The sequence below is a fragment of the Ammodytes marinus genome, assembly GCF_949987685.1.
Source record: "Ammodytes marinus genome assembly, chromosome: 9".
Lineage (NCBI taxonomy): Eukaryota > Metazoa > Chordata > Actinopteri > Uranoscopiformes > Ammodytidae > Ammodytes > Ammodytes marinus.
Genome location: NC_137213.1, coordinates 25,523,992 through 25,541,342, shown reverse-complemented (window position 1 = coordinate 25,541,342; position 17,351 = coordinate 25,523,992). Strand labels below are relative to the sequence as shown.

The 17,351-nt window shown below is 38.6% G+C and overlaps 1 protein-coding gene across 1 annotated transcript in view; it reads left to right on the top strand.

Moving 5' to 3' along the window:
* Positions 1-1,889: 1,889 nt before the first annotated feature.
* Positions 1,890-17,351, top strand: part of ghrhra (growth hormone releasing hormone receptor a) — a gene marked incomplete at both ends in the record, with an annotated part of 32,011 nt that continues 16,549 nt past the window's right edge. The window contains 3 exons of the mRNA XM_080034120.1: positions 1,890-1,958; positions 2,721-2,829; positions 11,571-11,678. Coding sequence (XP_079890246.1) covers positions 1,890-1,958; positions 2,721-2,829; positions 11,571-11,678 — 286 coding nt within the window. The remainder of the gene's footprint in view (positions 1,959-2,720; positions 2,830-11,570; positions 11,679-17,351) is intronic.

The following is a 17,351-nucleotide window of genomic DNA, read 5'->3' as shown; positions in this document are numbered from 1 at the left end:
TACAAATTAGGATTTTTGCATACAAAACATATGACAATATATTAAAACATATACAAGCTGTTGTTTTGTTATAAATTAAATTACCCAAAAGTATGAAAGTACAGCTAAAATGAACTAACTTGTTGTTAGCATGAGGTTTCCTGATAATACGTTATATACTCAAGTAGCAGTCATAATGCAGGACTTTAGTAGCGCCATGATTAACCTGCTTTGGGGCCTTGGGACCAAATGAGCTGCTGGGCCCCTTTTAATCTCCCCACTCCTCCCCCTTCTTTTGTACAATATACTGGAATATTAAATAGCCCCATGCAGGTTTGCTGTAGGGTAATTTGATTAAACACAAATTAAATTAGGTATATCCACCATTTGAAAACATATCAGCTAGGTTAATAATCATTTGAAATTAGATTTTGACACTTGGGCACTGTGCAATACGGGTTCTCTAAATAAAGAAGGGAATCGTAAATTAAAACCTGTCTGCAAATACAACCACAGACTCTGCAGCTGCAGACATTCTAGTTCTCTCTTTCTTTTGTTGGTCTTTCTCTTTTACATTAATCGAATAGCACTGAGGTTATAAGGCAGGACCAACCTTAACGCTCGTATCACGTTGGTGGATAATTTGCCAAACAAAGTTCTAATTAATCAAATCACCTCAAATAATTGACCCGCACTGAACCTGTGGCTTTTGGGTCCACGGACCACAGAGTGTCACCGTACCCTGGTAATAGAGTCTAACTTGGTTACGTCAGAGCAAATGGAGCAGCCAATATATAGTTTACTTTAACTTTGAAAGGCATGGCCTGATTAACCACTAGGAGAACCTGTCGACCCCCTAACTGTCCTCTGTGCAGTATATAGGAGCCCTGACCTCCAAGTTCCCATTTAAGTATAATGCACAGTAAACTGACATATTAGATTACAATTCTTAAAGGTATACTGGGTAGCATTCGTCGATTGTGTTTTGAAAAGCAAGAGATTCAGACTTGTGTGACTATACTTTGTTTTTGTTTTTAGTAAGGAAAATGCCAACAGTTGACTTTCAACATGTGTCAGATTGCAGTCATTTGACTTAACACCGCTTTGTTAGGTATCATTGGAACACAATATTAACCTCACAATATAAATGATCAAAGCTCCTTAAACTAGGTTTTTCTCTCTCGAAGCCACAAGCTGGTAATGCAATAACCGATATTGCGGCTGCAAGGAAATGTTTTTTCTATTATTTTTGATTAATCTAGGCTACAGATTATTTTCTCTGTTATGATAAATAGAAATCTCCAGGAAACAGAAAACTGAGTCTGCAAAGTAACTGGTTTTTAGGTGGAATCAAATATACAATAATTGCCACTGAAATGCAGCGCAGTAGAAATATAAATTGGCAGGGAATGGAAATACTCAAGTATAGCAATACAATACCCGAAAACTGAACCCAAGTAGACTACTTATAGGCTATTTTCAACCTCTGGTAATGATGAAAATCCTGTGGATCCTCTGGTAAATATTAAATCATGCCTATGAGGCAAAGTGCAAATACAGGTTTATACACAAGCGTCTGACAGGCGTTAATATTTGCAAAAAAATAATTTTGTGGCTTGAAATTAGGCCATTAGCTGTTTGTTTTATCAAGCTGATGCAGTGCCACCTATCTGAATGGAGATATATATTCACCTGGTTGAGGGAGAGAGATAAATACTGTAGAGAGAGAGAGTGAGAGAGAGAGAGAGAGAGAGAGGGAGAGAGAGAGAGATAGCAGCTCTTCACTCAGACAAGTTTCGCAGCTCGCAGGGATAACAGGGGGTTCGTCTATTTTAGGTCGACAGAGTGCATTTTCACTCACCATGATCATCATCTTTCCATACGGGATGTAAAGGAGACAAAATAAGAGCATGGAAATGTGCTGTAAGGCGCTGCCGGGACTCCTTGTCTTCTATCTCCATCTGTGGTACTGGCCCATGGTGAGTGTCAAGAATATATTATCTGTATTATAATGTATTATTAGGCTATTCTTAGACTAAAAACTGATTAAAAGCGTCTAAAAGTGCAGCTGAAGTTGACCTTTTTTGCGCGCAACAAATTAAGGCCAATCTGATTAATTACAGCCCAATGTCATGATCTTCATGTAATGCTAGTACTATTATTTGGCTATCTTTACCCTCTCTGCCCTTCTCTGTCTGTTCGGAGCAGCGTCATGCGTGGTCGTCATCGAGCCGCTGGCGTTAATTAGTGCATCAGTCGAGGCTCGCGACTTGCATCCATCACTCCCATCACCCGTCTGCAATCAATCACAAACACATCAGGGAAAACAGAGAACACAATCAAAGAGGTCCAGATGTCGTCGCATAGGCTAATGTGCAAGGTTCGACTTTGGATTGGCAAAAAGCGTGTTAAGAAACTGATTAAGGAAACTAGAGATTTTTCTAGTAGTTTTTTTTTTTAAATAGTATATTCTGAGAAGGTTTTATGACAGTAGAGGGGCTCTTTTCTTTAACATAAAAAGAAAGAAGAAAGGCAACAACTGCACGAGTTTAAAACAAAGATTGGAAAAGGATTCAATCCATACTGACAGGATCTGTTGATGTCTTTTTTATTCCTCTTTATCCCTTTCCCACGCTTTACCTCCTTTTACGCATCTCCAAACTCCTCCAAGCGGAACCAGCGCAGAGCATGCATGTGTCTGCTCCACTGTAGATAAACTGAGTCGTCTCGTGTTTTGTCAGGCTGAAGCGATTCATCCGGACTGCGCCATCGTCTCCGAGCACCTGAGGGCACGGGAGATCTGCAGCCAGACTAGGAGGAGCGAAGCGCAAAACCAGAGTGACCACAGCGGTGGGTTCATGTATTCATGCCTTCTTTGCACATGAACGAACACACTTTTAAGAGATAACCCGGAAAGCCCGGTAGAGTTTAAAAAAAAATAGACAGGAACGGTGGCCTAACTAAAGAAAAGGGAAGAGTTTTAAGACATGTGGGGTGGAAAACGCACACACACAGATAGGCAGAAACACGCAGGAAGGGAGTCTTTTTCTAAGAGTTGTATCTGCCTTTTAGATGTTAGTTTTTCTTCTGTAGTGTGGTAGGCTATTTGGTGCTCAGTTCATTGTGCTGTCCCAATGGCATGGCTATTAAAAATGCCCTTGTTTTCAATAAGTCTGAGGTCAATGGTAATCAATTTTATCAATATGAACCAAAATCAATAGGAAGTCAATGACCAATACCCATACCTCTGTAACCTGTCAGTTGTGTGTGTCTTTTATTGGCATTGTGCCTGCTGGATGTATTTTACAAGATGGTATAGGGCTGCCACTTAGGACTTGTGTTATTATCAATTCAAGTCATTTTGTCTATAAAATAGTCGGAATATAGTGAAAAATGTCCATGAGGGTCCAAAGTGCATGGTGTATTTAATTAAACAAAATCAACCTCACATTTCCTCTATTACAAGCCCCATTCTCAGATGCACTGTGACTCTGAATTTGACCTAGGTTAGATGTATGTGTGTGAATACAAAAGTCTGGATTAATCAACCCGTACTTCACCCTATATGGCCCGCAAACTGGAGGCATGAAGAGATTTGAGAGCTTCTGCCATTTCGGGCTCAAATCTGGCCGGCGCACATTTTCAAAAGGTCCTGCATGTGTGAAAAGATAGATCTGCATATTATCCGGATCAGTCTTGACACTATCCAGATTCTATTAATGTCTCTGGTATACAGTCAGAGTCACAGTGCATGTGCCAAATGGGCTTAAAAGAGGATGTGTGCAAGAACTTTATTCAAGAATAAATAATACACAGTTTTGAAAAATGTAAAGAAAATGTAAAAAAAAAAAAAAAAAAAAAAAATCGTCCTATGTTTTCTAAGCAGTCATAAATTAGAGATAAAAACGCTACAACAATGGTATCTACCTCTTTAAAATGAGGACAATAATTGTGGAGTGAAATAATTTCCCCATTTTCTATCAGACTGAGAACGCAAAGAAGGACTGCAGTCTGTCCCGTGCCTGGACATGGTGTTATTACAGCATGTAATCTTCATCATATCACACGGTCTGCTAAGCACACTGGCATCTGTTCTTACTCCTGGTGTCTTCTCTACCATGCTTGTCCTTCCAATATGACTCATTGACTTCATTACGAATCTGGGTGTCTCCCAGAGGGCCACACTGCGTTTTATCCACAAGCGGCTTCGTCCCCAATGCCGAGCTGTCCTCCACTATAGCAACTCCCCTCAGCGAGAGTGATGAACTTTAAAATGTTCACACAAATTTGATCTTAATGACCTCCGATGACTCCGAAACGCCTGAGCGACAAAACACTTTGGTGCAAAGTTGTCAACTGGTGCTCATTACGCAGATAAATGTCTTCTGATGATTTCCACTGTCCACGTTGGTGTGTTTAAGTGTCCATCAGTGACTGGGTTGGAAGGTGAACTGTAGTCGTAGAGGGGTTTTACCTTATCTACGACGACTCCCATTAGGCTCAGCTGTAGTTCGTCTTTAGTGCTAATTGGAGAATTTAAGCAAGCTAATCTGTTATACTGAGATGGAGATCATGGTAAACATTATACCTGCTAAATGCCAGCATGTTAAAATGTTTTACTGTTGGTGTGTAAGCCTGCTGACACGTTGTACTCTTTCTGGCATTAGCCATCAATGTTTATATTCCATTAGAACTTTAAAGATCTCTGAAAAGTCAAGTGAATGCTCTCTGCTTAATGAATGAAGACTTCCAGTTCCTTCCTCAGTGGTGGTGCTCTGGAAGAACTCACTTGGTGTCAAAAGTAATTTCACCTCTCATAGTTAATCCTAAATGAGATGACATTCAGGTGGCTAAAGATATATCTTCCTAAGACTAGAGCCCTGCTCAGTGGCTGAAAACACCTTAAGTTTTATCTCAAAGGAAGTGTTGGAAATCGGTCAATCCCCTCTCGACATGACGGTATGTCGGAGTGTAGCATTATGGTTTTCAAAGAAACAGAGCTCACAAAGATCCGTTTCCATAATTTAGGGTTTTTTTGTTCTAATCGCAGTGGCTTTTGTTATTTGGAAGAATGAGGACAAAAAAGTTTTGTTTGAAAACAGATCGTATAATTGTGCCCTTTTTCTTTGGCGCCTTTAATGTGGGGCTAAAAAATGAATCTTTTCATTATCAGCACACCGCAGTCGTTACATCACTCTCAGTGTCTGTATGACTCAAAATAGAGGATCTGAATGTAAGCATCCAGCAGCAGGAACTCCCTTATGGGAATATTATTCCACCATTTGACAGACAGTAAAAACTTTTCATACACACTGACTTGCGAACAATCTTACCTGTGAGAGGAATCCAACAAACAGATCAATGTAACTACCTACATACATTTTAGTACAGATACAGTGCAAAGGGCCCAACCTGTACACAAACCATTCTACAGCAAGTCACCAGATCATTTTCTGAAAGCTTTCTGCACCAAAACACGCAGTGAACACAGGCAGAGAGATGAGGACTGAAGTGAAGACAGGCAAAGATTAGGTATTTATTAAAATGTTAACATATACTGTATAAGTTTACTGGGAAGTCCAAACTGATAGGATAGAGTCAAGAAGACAGTAGGAAAGGAGCATGGAAAAGATTAGCGATCGGGTGCAAGTCCAGGTCTAGGTCCAGGTTTCAAGGGTCTAAACAAGTCCCCAGTAGTTGTGGCCTTGACCTGTCATTAAATTAAACTCTTCTTTTCATGAAACCAAAACAAGGCTGAGTAAAAATGCAGTCAACTTTGTGACAGAGTACTACAACACTGAGAACTTCGTCTTAGTACCACTTCACTCTACTAAGAAAAATTGGGAGAAAACCATTTCAAAGGAACCAGAAATGCAGAACGACACTTTTTCAACACCCACACACATTGTTTTCTATGTGAGCCCACGTACTGTCATCGTGTTGTTGTCCTAAATCCTGCTGTCGGTTTGCATCGAGTCCCCAGGAAAGCAGAAGCTTTGTTTAACATTTGGTTTCCCAGGTCACTCCCTTAACTACTTTCATCTGCCGCTTTGTTGCTGTCTTCTCAAACAATAGCTATAAATTCAACCCTACAACCTGTCGGATAGATTTTTTTTTGTACATGATCACCCGAAATTCAGTTAACTAAATCAGGTCTACCTTCAGCCCCCCAGTGACATACACTCTGTAAACACAATGCTGCAGTTTGGCTTTGTTCATTCCACCTACCAAAAATGCTCATAAAACGTGCCTATGCCTCTGCCGTGAAAATACGATTTGGAGGCGGTTCCCTTCTCTTTAATCAATGCTTCTGTTTTCCTATTACGGTTCCATTTGGTTTCAATCCAACTGTGCCAACCTGATCATCCTCCTCCCACATGCAATAGGCTTAAGAAGATGTTTCCCCTCCTCCCTCACCAGTTCTAAAATACACAAGCCAAAATCCATTTAGGCATTAACCACAGTGAAATAAGACACCACAATATTGGAGAATAAAATGTCTTAATATTGCCACCACACAGCTATTCAAGAAACTGTACCTCTTCCTTTTCCACAGATGTTTGACAACTGCAAGCCTGTAACCACATCCTTTATTTACACTGCCAATTTCTAAACCTTCTTGTTTACAATGGATTTCCTCTACTTACAACAAGATGCACTTGGCAGGGAGCAGTTTGAAAAGCATTTTTTTTTTTGGGTGATTAATTGTGGCTGGATTGGATGGAAGCCCACAGCAGAGGGGAAATCTTTTCTATATTTAGCGAGCTAAGTGCGTCTACGTCCACTCCAAAGGTTTTAAATAAGCCCCTCTAAAGATCACAGGAATTTACCTTTTACACACCAGATACCTTTTCCTTTTAGAGCAGGAGAAGCACTCGTGAAATTACATTCAAGTGTCCAGGGACTGATAGACCTTGATGCAATGCAGTCATTATTTATGTTTTAATTAGGCCTGTGCTTCTCTTGCTATACAATTATGTGTAAAATGAATGATACATGCTTTCAAGGGCTGCAGATTCATCTTTACTAAAATGTCCTTTGTGGTCCCCAAATATTGAAGTGTAAATATTTTATACTTTAATTTCACACTTCTCTGGCTGCCCCAAAACAAATAATTTAGTTTCTAAAATGTGACATGGCATCTGTCTTGTTTTCTGAGACAAAACGGAAAAAAAAAAAATTTGTCAAAGTTATTTTCTTGTACAGACTGAAGACTAGTTGGAGTCTGCCTTTTTTATAAGATAAATTACATGCTATGCAAATAGTTTAAATTAAGCTGTCTTTCACAAGAGTTGAATAACATAAAATGCAAGATGTAGGGCACAGATTAGGGCACAGATTCTGTATAAATATAACTTATCGATGGGGCGCCCTTAGCTCAGTTGGTAGGGCGTCCCCCCCCCATGGGCCTCGGCCAGCAGTGGACCCGGGTTCGATTCCAGCCCGCGGTCATTCTCTGCATGTCACTCCACTCTCTGGCCCATTTCAACTCTGTCTCTACACTATCAATAAAGCATAAAAATGCCAAAAAAAATATCTTAAAAAAAACATATATAGGGGAGAACGGGGTAATCTGAGCCACTTTTTACATTTGCTCCCCTCTAAGGGAGCTAAAATGATTTATCACTCAAATGTACACATTTCCCATTAATTCAGGATGTTACCTAGAAATGGGCATTAGCAGAATTTTTTCAAGACAAAGGGCAGTGAAAATATGATTGTTTTAAAAAAAGTTGTCATGTGGCTCACTTTACCCCAGCTGTGGGGTAAACTGATCCACTTACTTTTTCCACTCTGAAACTACCATAACAACACATATTGTACCAATAAGAATCCTGAAAGCTAGCCACCCATTCAGATTCCCCCGTTCTCCCCTATAACTTATCGTATTACATTTGACATACAGATCTTCTTGATAACATTAAGCCTGTAGAAGGATCTGTGTACCAGAGGTCTTGCAAAAAAATTTATGTCTTCCAAGAATAACATAAATTTCAAATAAAAATGCAGATAATAATTCACTTACTGTATTTATATATGAATTGTATATGTGGCATGAAAAGTAAGGGGAAGGGAATCAAAGAATAGCACAATCAGAATAAGTGTGCACGTAAATGTGCTGCAGCACCAAGCACACAGAAAACAAATAATGATAATTTAAAAAAAAAACTAAAAAAACAAAACAATGCATTATAAAATATATACAGTATATACAATATATTGTGTGTGATGGTGGTGTGCTTGAATAACCTGCTGATTAAAAGTACAACATTTACAACTCAACTAGCGAACGCTGACATCTTTAAGTGCTTTTTTGAACACAGTGTCTCTGAGTCTTCCTGACAGCAACGGACGACCCGCTGACATGAATCATCCATTTCCCATGAGTAATCACATCACACACTGTTGCTCCATTATGGTTTCCCAAGGTTACATAGGCTGTGACTTGACCCATTAATGTCCACAGTGGAATTGTATCATTTCTTTTACGACACTGGAAGTACTTCAAATTGGTCAAATTATAAGGCGACAGCGCAGATTATTCTTGACATAATATTTTGTAGCTTTTAGTCACAAGGGCTTTGAGCAGATGGTCATATTTAAAGAATAAATGATAAAAAAAGATTTTCCAATTTTCCACTTTTAAGAAGATATGATTAAACATTCAGCATGCAATGTAGCTATATGTCTACCAATTAACGTATGATTACTGTAATTTGTGATATCATTTTGGTGTTTCTACTTCTAACAGAAAAAAAAAATCTATGGGTTTTTTCCTTGACATACTAAAAACAGTTGTTAGTCTTTAATGGGTTAATTTTCGTCAGACAGCCTGATTGGATGTTAGTCATTGGTTTTGTAAGATAGGGAATCACAGTGGAAGGGGGAGATAATGGATTAGATACACTGGCTTTGTACAAATATAATGAGGCGCAGAAGGAAAATTTATACAGTATTTCGCCCAGACAGAGTGAGTCACCGCTGCGTCTCAGATTAAAAGACAGTTATGGAAGTTGACAATCACGGAAGCCGAGAAAGACAATAACGATAACAGCCATGCTTGGAATTTTTGTTAATGTTGTTATTTCGTGATCTAGAGATTTCCTCATTACAACAAGAAAAATGTCACTTCCTCTTATTACCAATAATATTGAATGGCATTGTCTCAAGATCCTGAGTTAAACAACCTGTTTTTACAAAAGCTAATTTTCTTGTGATAAAAAAAAAATCTAAAAAGTTTCTTTCCTCTAACTAATTTGCCATCTCCTGAACATGGCCCATTGTAATCTCGAAAGAACGACATTGAAATATAATTGCTGTTCTCTGCTTTCAATACTTTCGAGATACTAATACTAAATATAGTCTTCTTACTTCTTAATATTAGCCACACTAATATTAATATCATAGATAATCAGATTAGATGAATTACAGTAGAAGAAGCTTTTGTACAGATATTCATGGTTCTAAGAGGAAGACTCCGAATGGCCTTTCATCTAGTGCACCATCATGTGAATTTCATTTCATTTGAACTATTCAAATACTTTTTTTCACACTAAATACCATCTAAATTACATTCACAAAGTAAGATTCCAACGTGAAGGCTTACATATGTTTAGGTTTTAGTCAGGAACCACTCTCAGCTCTTTGAAACATTTATTTCCTTCCCAGTACCAGAGGAGTTTAAACTTTTTTTTAGAGGAGATATTTACATCTGAAAATGTGATTGACACTTGTTTTGATCTGATTTCAGCATTGGGAATAAGAAAAATAAATCTCATAGGCCTGTTTAAAAAGAAAAGAAAATTCATCACCACAGCTTACATGTCTGTGGATATGTCTGTTCACCACACTCTAGGCTTTTCACAATGATTAATGAGTATCAGAGTGGAGTTGTCCATTTGTTCATTCCTGTCAAAAACCTGTCACCTTGCCTCCTCCTGGGACCTCATTGATAAAAGAATCAGTCCATTGTATACCCATGAGTAAGGTGTATCTACAATCTGGAAAATGTAGGACAGTACATGGAAGAACCAGGCGTTTGTGACACTGTGCAATATCTTTTGGCTCAATCCACAAAATGAGGCAAGCCCAGTTCTGCTTGACTGCGGATAACACCTGTCAGATGGTTGAATGCACTGGTGTATTTTTATTAGTTCTGGATTAATAGAAAGTTGCATGAATAGAATTATATGACTAGGTAATTGGGTCAACTTCTGCAGTTTATGTGGTTCAAGTAACACGAGATGAGAAGACATGTTTCAAGTCCCTTCTCCAAAAATGTAACAGCAGGATATTTGTGATGCTGTGTGAACCTGAAATCTTGATCCTTTCATAGAGTTTCATAGAGAATTCCTAGAGCATGTCAGCAGCACTGTAGGAAGCTGAAGCACTTGACTGATGCATAAATAGTGCTGGATCCTCTTTTCCTCTAGAGATCTTTTGAAAATGTACAGGCACACAATTATGTTGCTATTCTGTATAAGTCAGTTTAAGCAGCTTATATATGAATGCAAAAACTGGCTGCTGCACAGTATAAGCACACAATTCCTTTTTGATCATCCGGGGATTTGCCTGATGTACATAACAAACAATTAAAAAAAATCACACTTGCATTTCAGATAAAAAAAAAAAAAAAAAAAAATTAACAGCTATGCCAGCAGCTCAGTGAGGCTGTACATAGTGCAGTGTTTTGAACTGAATGCTAACATCGGCATAATAACATGTAGATTGCAGATTGACAATTGATTTTTAGCTAGTTTGATGTTTAGTAGGTTCACCGTCTGAGTTTTGCATGTTTCAACTAGATCATTAAAAATAATGGCCTGCTCATTAAGTCAGTCAGATCACCATCGTCATAGGATTCATTCTCTGGGAATCACAAATGAAATGTGATTACAGAATGGAACAACTCTACGGGCATTAGATATGAAAAAAAGACAAAAATAAGAAATGATGCAATTAGTTAATATATCTTTAATGAATATACGCGTTTTCCCCCCACCACTGAGTGGCTACCATGAACATGCAGAGCTGCTGAGAGAAAAACAAACACACAAATATCTTGAATAGCTAAAAGGTCATCTGAATAACAATTGATCCATATCCATGCTGTGTAGACCAGATATGGCCAGAAATCAAAGTTCCCGACACATAATCTATACAGCAGCTCTGGGAGGGGGAAATCACTCTAAGATAAAACCTGAAGGCATAAACTGCAGATGCCTGGCTTTACTTTGGGGGCCAATTTTTCTGCATGAACACAATTCTGAGGACCTCAGAGGATATTCGGTCGAGTTGAGTCTCTCAGCTCTGACATGATTCTAAGTACCAAATCTGTACAGGCAAAAATATATAATATATATACAGAGTTTCAACATAGATCAGACTCATATTTTAGTGTAATTAGGGGAGCATTTTCTTTTTTTCTTTAAGTCAAATGCTTAATGTATGTCTTAATTTATTTGCTACATTTCTTTTCATTGCCCATTCACAGCATCCCTGGTATTTTTTTTATGCCCAAACTTAAAATGGATGTGAACACACACACATAATCGACTGACCCCCGCCCCTTCCTCTGTCTGTGATTGAAGGTTGTAGAACAAAGTGGGACGGGATTGGCTGCTGGCTGAGGGCTGACATCGGACAGGTGGTCAACGTCTCCTGCTCTGAAGTCTTCCAGCATTTCTCCAGCAATCAAGGTTGGTCCCCACTGTAACCCCCTGAATCTCAACACACTGTCCACTTATCTAATCAATACAAGTCTGTAAAGCAGAAATCCTCATTCTCTGCCGGTGCACTGATGTGGCTCTACGACTAAGTATATGTATCCGTATTGTACAAACTGCATTGCTAATACAGGCTCCATGTCACTCTGATGAAGGAGCAGGGTATGAATTATTGATGTATATGTTTGTTTGTTGGCAAGAACAAATAAGCTCTGGGAAAGTTTCTGGCAGAAGAAATGATGCAAAATAGTATCTGTGGGGTGCACACGTCATAGTTTGACATCCTCCTGGGCTATGGTAGGATTTATGTCTGCGCAAAGACAGTGTTGAAGACACCAACGGAGGCATATTACAAAGTAAGAATATTAACGAGGGTAAGTTTTGTAGAGTTTTATTCTTTGTGAAACAGTTACTTATAGTAGAGCAAACATACACTACATTTGGTTGTGTATTCTATATTTGACTAACAATTTAATGGTTTAAATGATACTGCTATATTTAGTAAATTATGAATCATTCACATATGTAGATTTAAGTTAATAGGAGATTTGGTTTGCAATCGACAAAGCAAAAGACATTGTTAATACTACATGATGTGCGACTGGCCGTATATGCTGTTGTTTGGATTGGTCAGTATATAAAGGCATCATGACGGCAGGAAAAGTGAAGGAATAACGTTCCTTCCTCCATACCTTGATTGAAATCACGGCTCATTATAATGTGGACTGCCAATCACTCAGACAGACAAGGATCTTTGCTTTCAGCGTTGCGGTTGGCAGCATCAGTTCCTGTTTGCTCAGCTCAGAGGGGATATGGTAATACCCCCTGCCATGTATTTCTGTGTGTTTCTTTGTTCAAACAGTCTGCAAACACCTCCAGCAAACACATTCAGATATCGCCTATATATACAATCCAACAAATATAGCAGAGCAGAGAGCGATCTGACTGACAGCCTCATCCTGACCCCTTGCGGCTTCCAAATGGACGTTTACCAACACTTAATGTCACTGGACACAGACATCCACATGAAAGCATCTAATGTTTTCTGACAGAAAGCACTGATGGAGGGAAGTGCTCCAAGAGAGGAAATGTCAGAGGAATGACAACTTTCTACAGCAACGTAGCTGCAGGATATAAGAACATTACTTGTGTGGTTTCTGGACAGACTTTCACGAACTGTGGTGGTTATCAGGATGATGGAAAAAGAGACAGCTTGAAGCAGTTGAGGAGGTTTCCGGAACAATTCTTTATTATAAACAAAAACTCAGACTGCAATCAAAAGAACGAAGCCAATCAAAATATGCGAAGTATTGGAGTCAAATTGAAGTGAGGTAGATGCACCATGAAAAGCTCCTAGCAAAAACCCGCTATTCTTCTGATTTTAAGGCCTATTTATTCTCCGACTCTAAGTAAGATGAGTGTCACTGGTCAATAGGATCTGCCCCCTTGTCGTCCCTGATAGGTGGACACTGACTATTCCTTAAAACATTACCAAAAGAGACTTAGTTGGAAACATCATCTTCAGAGGAGTGCCCCATGGGGTGCCTGTGAGTCTACTCAGACTTTCAGAATAGTATGATTTCGCAACTTCACATAAACTAACTACTGTTAGGCTCGTAAAACAGTCAGTCCTGAGCCTATTCTAATGTATGCAAGCTAAAGCTGAAATACCGGAGGTTTCCCTTTCGATGACCAAGCCAAACAACCCACATTCCTGACCCTGTCTCTTACCAGGGGAGAACACTATTTATATAATGGCCTGCTCAGCACACATGGAGAGGTGCATTTTGACTTGTAGATATCTTGTTATTCAGTATAATGGTTTTACTTAATTAAACAGTCATTTTAGGATGTGTTATGACAAAATACACCACATATTCCCCCCTTCAAGACTAAACAAGTCTTGAAAGAAAGGTAATTAAACACATCTTAACAATGATTGGCCTTTGTTGCAGTTCTCAGTTGTTGTTCGGAAAAGTCCTCCTCTATAATCCTATTTTGGATCGCTTTAGAGTCCTATTTGAAGCTTAATTTTTGAAGGGCAATGTATTAACTATGTCCTATTTGCTCAATTTCACATTACTTTAAATTTAAGTTAGACTGGGAAAAGCTAATTGCTTAATTCTTAGTAAAGATCAAATTTGGCTAACCTTTAGCATCACCTGCAAGACTATCAGGTACACCTTTTTCCAAATACAGGAAAGTGAGACTAAAGATGTTTGCTTATGGCCTTTTAGGCGTGACTGTAGTCTTGCAAGTTCAGCTGTTATCTCCTAGTTCAAAAATTGCCTTGTCTAAAAGACAACAAAAAGGATTTCGGAGACCTTTCTTGTTCAACGTGAAGAATCCGCACCTGTCAATCCAAATAAGGTAGGGAAACTCCTTTTTAAAATTAACAATTATCATTATCCATTATTCTAAAATTAAATGACCATATTCCAATCAGCCATTAGATTCTAAACCTATCTTAAAGTATTATCAAAAAAATACCTGTACTAAAAGTAAGCCAGATTAACCTATCAGTTTTTAAGGTTGTTGCTGAGTATATTTGCATACATCACAGAGTTACAATACATTCATAACATCAATATCACAGGTTATGACAAAACAATACAACTTCCACATTGCAACATACTGTGTCCACATATATATAAGAACATAGACGTGTATTTAATTCTGTATGATAACCAAACTCCTTCTTAAGCAGCGTTGCCTTCTGGTGCGGGGGTTCTTAGTGTCCTTTATACCCTGAACCAGTGTAATCTCTCTCAGTCCGTGCTCTGCCCAGGGCCCAACCATCATAACCTAAGTCCATGTTTGAGTCTCTCAGTCCATTCCCTTGTCTATTTTTGGTTCCCTGGACAGGCATATAATCCTCCCCATCACACTGAGAAGAGAGGAAAACAACCACCAGTACCTTTGCCAATAACAAACCTCACGTGTGTAACAATTTCTTAAGTGTTAAAGTCAAATATGTTCAAAGTTTGATTCTGAGACCAGAAGCAGTGCACTGACTGCTCTTTAATTTACCTCCCAGTCAAGCAATTTAACACTATTTACTTTAAATTTCAAAAAATAAGATGAAGGTATGTATTTATTTGTTTATCTAATCCCTCCCCCCTTGTTAAAACTGAATCCCATTCAAAGTTTGAACAAATCTGATAATTCTAATATAACAAAACGTACACGGCATTGTCAAGCCGAGTTGATTATATGACGTTGCAGCCTGCCATTCTGGATGTGGCCACTGGCCACCAGTTGATATTTCTTAGCGTGTACTAGCAGCCTGCTTCCATGGAGTCCCTTTCTGACAATTTGCTCCTCCCCCCTTGAGACTCTGGTTTGCTCAGTGGGACAGAGAGACCTCTCTGGTTTCACACACCTGACTGTACGTATCCTACGGAAAATGAAAGTATTCTTCCACAAACATAGTTAAAATTGCAAACAACATTTGTTAAAGGGATCCAACGCCGTGTTCCCAGATCCAAGATGGAAAGCTGCAATTCTCAAACAATGTCAACAACAAATAAAGTTACAGACATTTATCTAGGCCATATAAGATTATAAAGGACCGGTCCACAAACATGCAAAACATGCAACTTGACATCTGACAAACAAACAATCAAACAAACATGCAACATGTACCCCCGCAGGCCTGCAATACTCACCAGCAAATGTAGAACAGGTAGAGTCTTCGAGCTCATCACATTCAACAACCTATAGTAAAATCAACTCCTCACAATTCCTCAAGGGGAACACCAAGGTTCCATACGAGTTCACCAATACTACAAGACGCCTGTCACTCGTAGAAATGACAGAAACATATGACATAACTGACTTGATAACTACGAAAAAGATAGCCAGATCCATTTGTATTTCACATCGGTAAATAAACCAAAGCAACCTTGTGTACCTTAATTCTACTTTAGTCAAAACTGAAATGCCTCGTTAACCTTAAAATAACCGTTACCTACATATGTTTAAAAATCTCTGCTCATCATTCCGGAAGATGTTGCACTGTGACAGCTCTCTGTATATCCAAATTTGTCAATTGTCAGTATTCCATTCCATAAAGCAGCAAACCAAATATCCGAATTAGGTAGGTTTAGAGTATATATAGAGATCCTATAATATCCGTAAAAAATAGCTAAATAAAAATGGTTATGATCAGACAAAAAGTTGCCAACTAACTGAAATCCTCCAACTATATCCTGTAATCTTGCCCTAGTCAATGTGCCCAGAAGTCAATAGACTCCCTAGTGAATGTTTATTGGTGGCAATCTGACAGGGTTTATCTGTCCCTTTGAAGAAATCTAGTTCCTCACAACAATATACACACAAGACCACCTGTTCCTCTGTTTTCCTGTTTACCCTGAGGCCAGTCCAAGCACACCCCCCTCTCTTGAAGAGGCATGCAATACTGGTCATGTTATGCATTAGAACTCTATTGTTTCCCTAACCTGTAGTTTATCTGCAACCTTCAAACACTAATTACCCTAATTAATCCTCCATATCTTTATTTTTGTATTAACATTTTTATTTTTGTATTACCTTGCAACCTTTCAATTAGCAGACTCCTAAACACTGTAAGAAGTGATTTTGTACTGGAAGAGGATGTCATCACTCTAAAGAGCATGATTCTTTTCAATCAGAGACAGATAGTCAAATAGTATAATTAAATTAGAAAAAGCGTGGAAACAACATGTGGCTTTACTAGTCAATCTTTTCAAAAACTAGAATTTAAATCGCATGAAATTTTAAAGAAACCCAGGTGTCTTTGAAAGCATGAGAAAAATCATAGATGAAATATGAACCTTCCTTTCCCTCTGTAAGTGCTAACAACAAAAACAATACTCCTCTATAACTGCTCAGAGTTATCACTCTATTTATCAATCCTTTAATGTCTATGGAAGCTTAAATTTGGTCTGTTTTAAGGCTGGCTCCTCACTTCATGCACAGAAATTAATTTTTGGGGAAACGTTGGGTTTTAGGAAACTCTCCACACAGAAAGGAACTGTAACTTCCAAGGAGATGGATCTGTATTCTTCTCTGGATGTGCTGGCTGAAGCACTTCCCCTGTGACAGACAACAACACAAGTTTTGTCATTAGTCTTCCATTGTTTTTTTTTTTTTTTAAGTTCCTGGTTTCGTACCATCGTTTGAGTAATTCGCATCCCAGAACAGTCACTGTTATTGCAGTCCTCCGTGTCCCAGGACATTCGGCATAGGCTGGCAGAATGCTGGAACCCTGTTCACTCATCATTCAAGAACAGTCCATCAGAGTTAGTAAGCCCCTCCTTTTGTGGATTTTCATTGTCATTTGCTGCCATGGTTGGCTAGGAAATATTTACTTTACCCTCTGTGTCAAGAGTCCACAGACCCTTGCCCTTTAATTCCAAAATATCTATAGAATGCATACAATTATGAGTGAGCTAGCCTTAATTATCATCTTATTCCTGACCTGAGTCAAAACTAAACACTGAAAGGAAATAAGACCAAAGGCACATTACACTATACATCAAAATGGTCCACCAAGGTATCAAGATACCTATTCTTACTTTTGAAATCTCATGAGGAGACAGTAATATTGTACAGCTAACATCAAAAATAATTAACTTAATTAATTCAATTTCCTCATATCAAAAC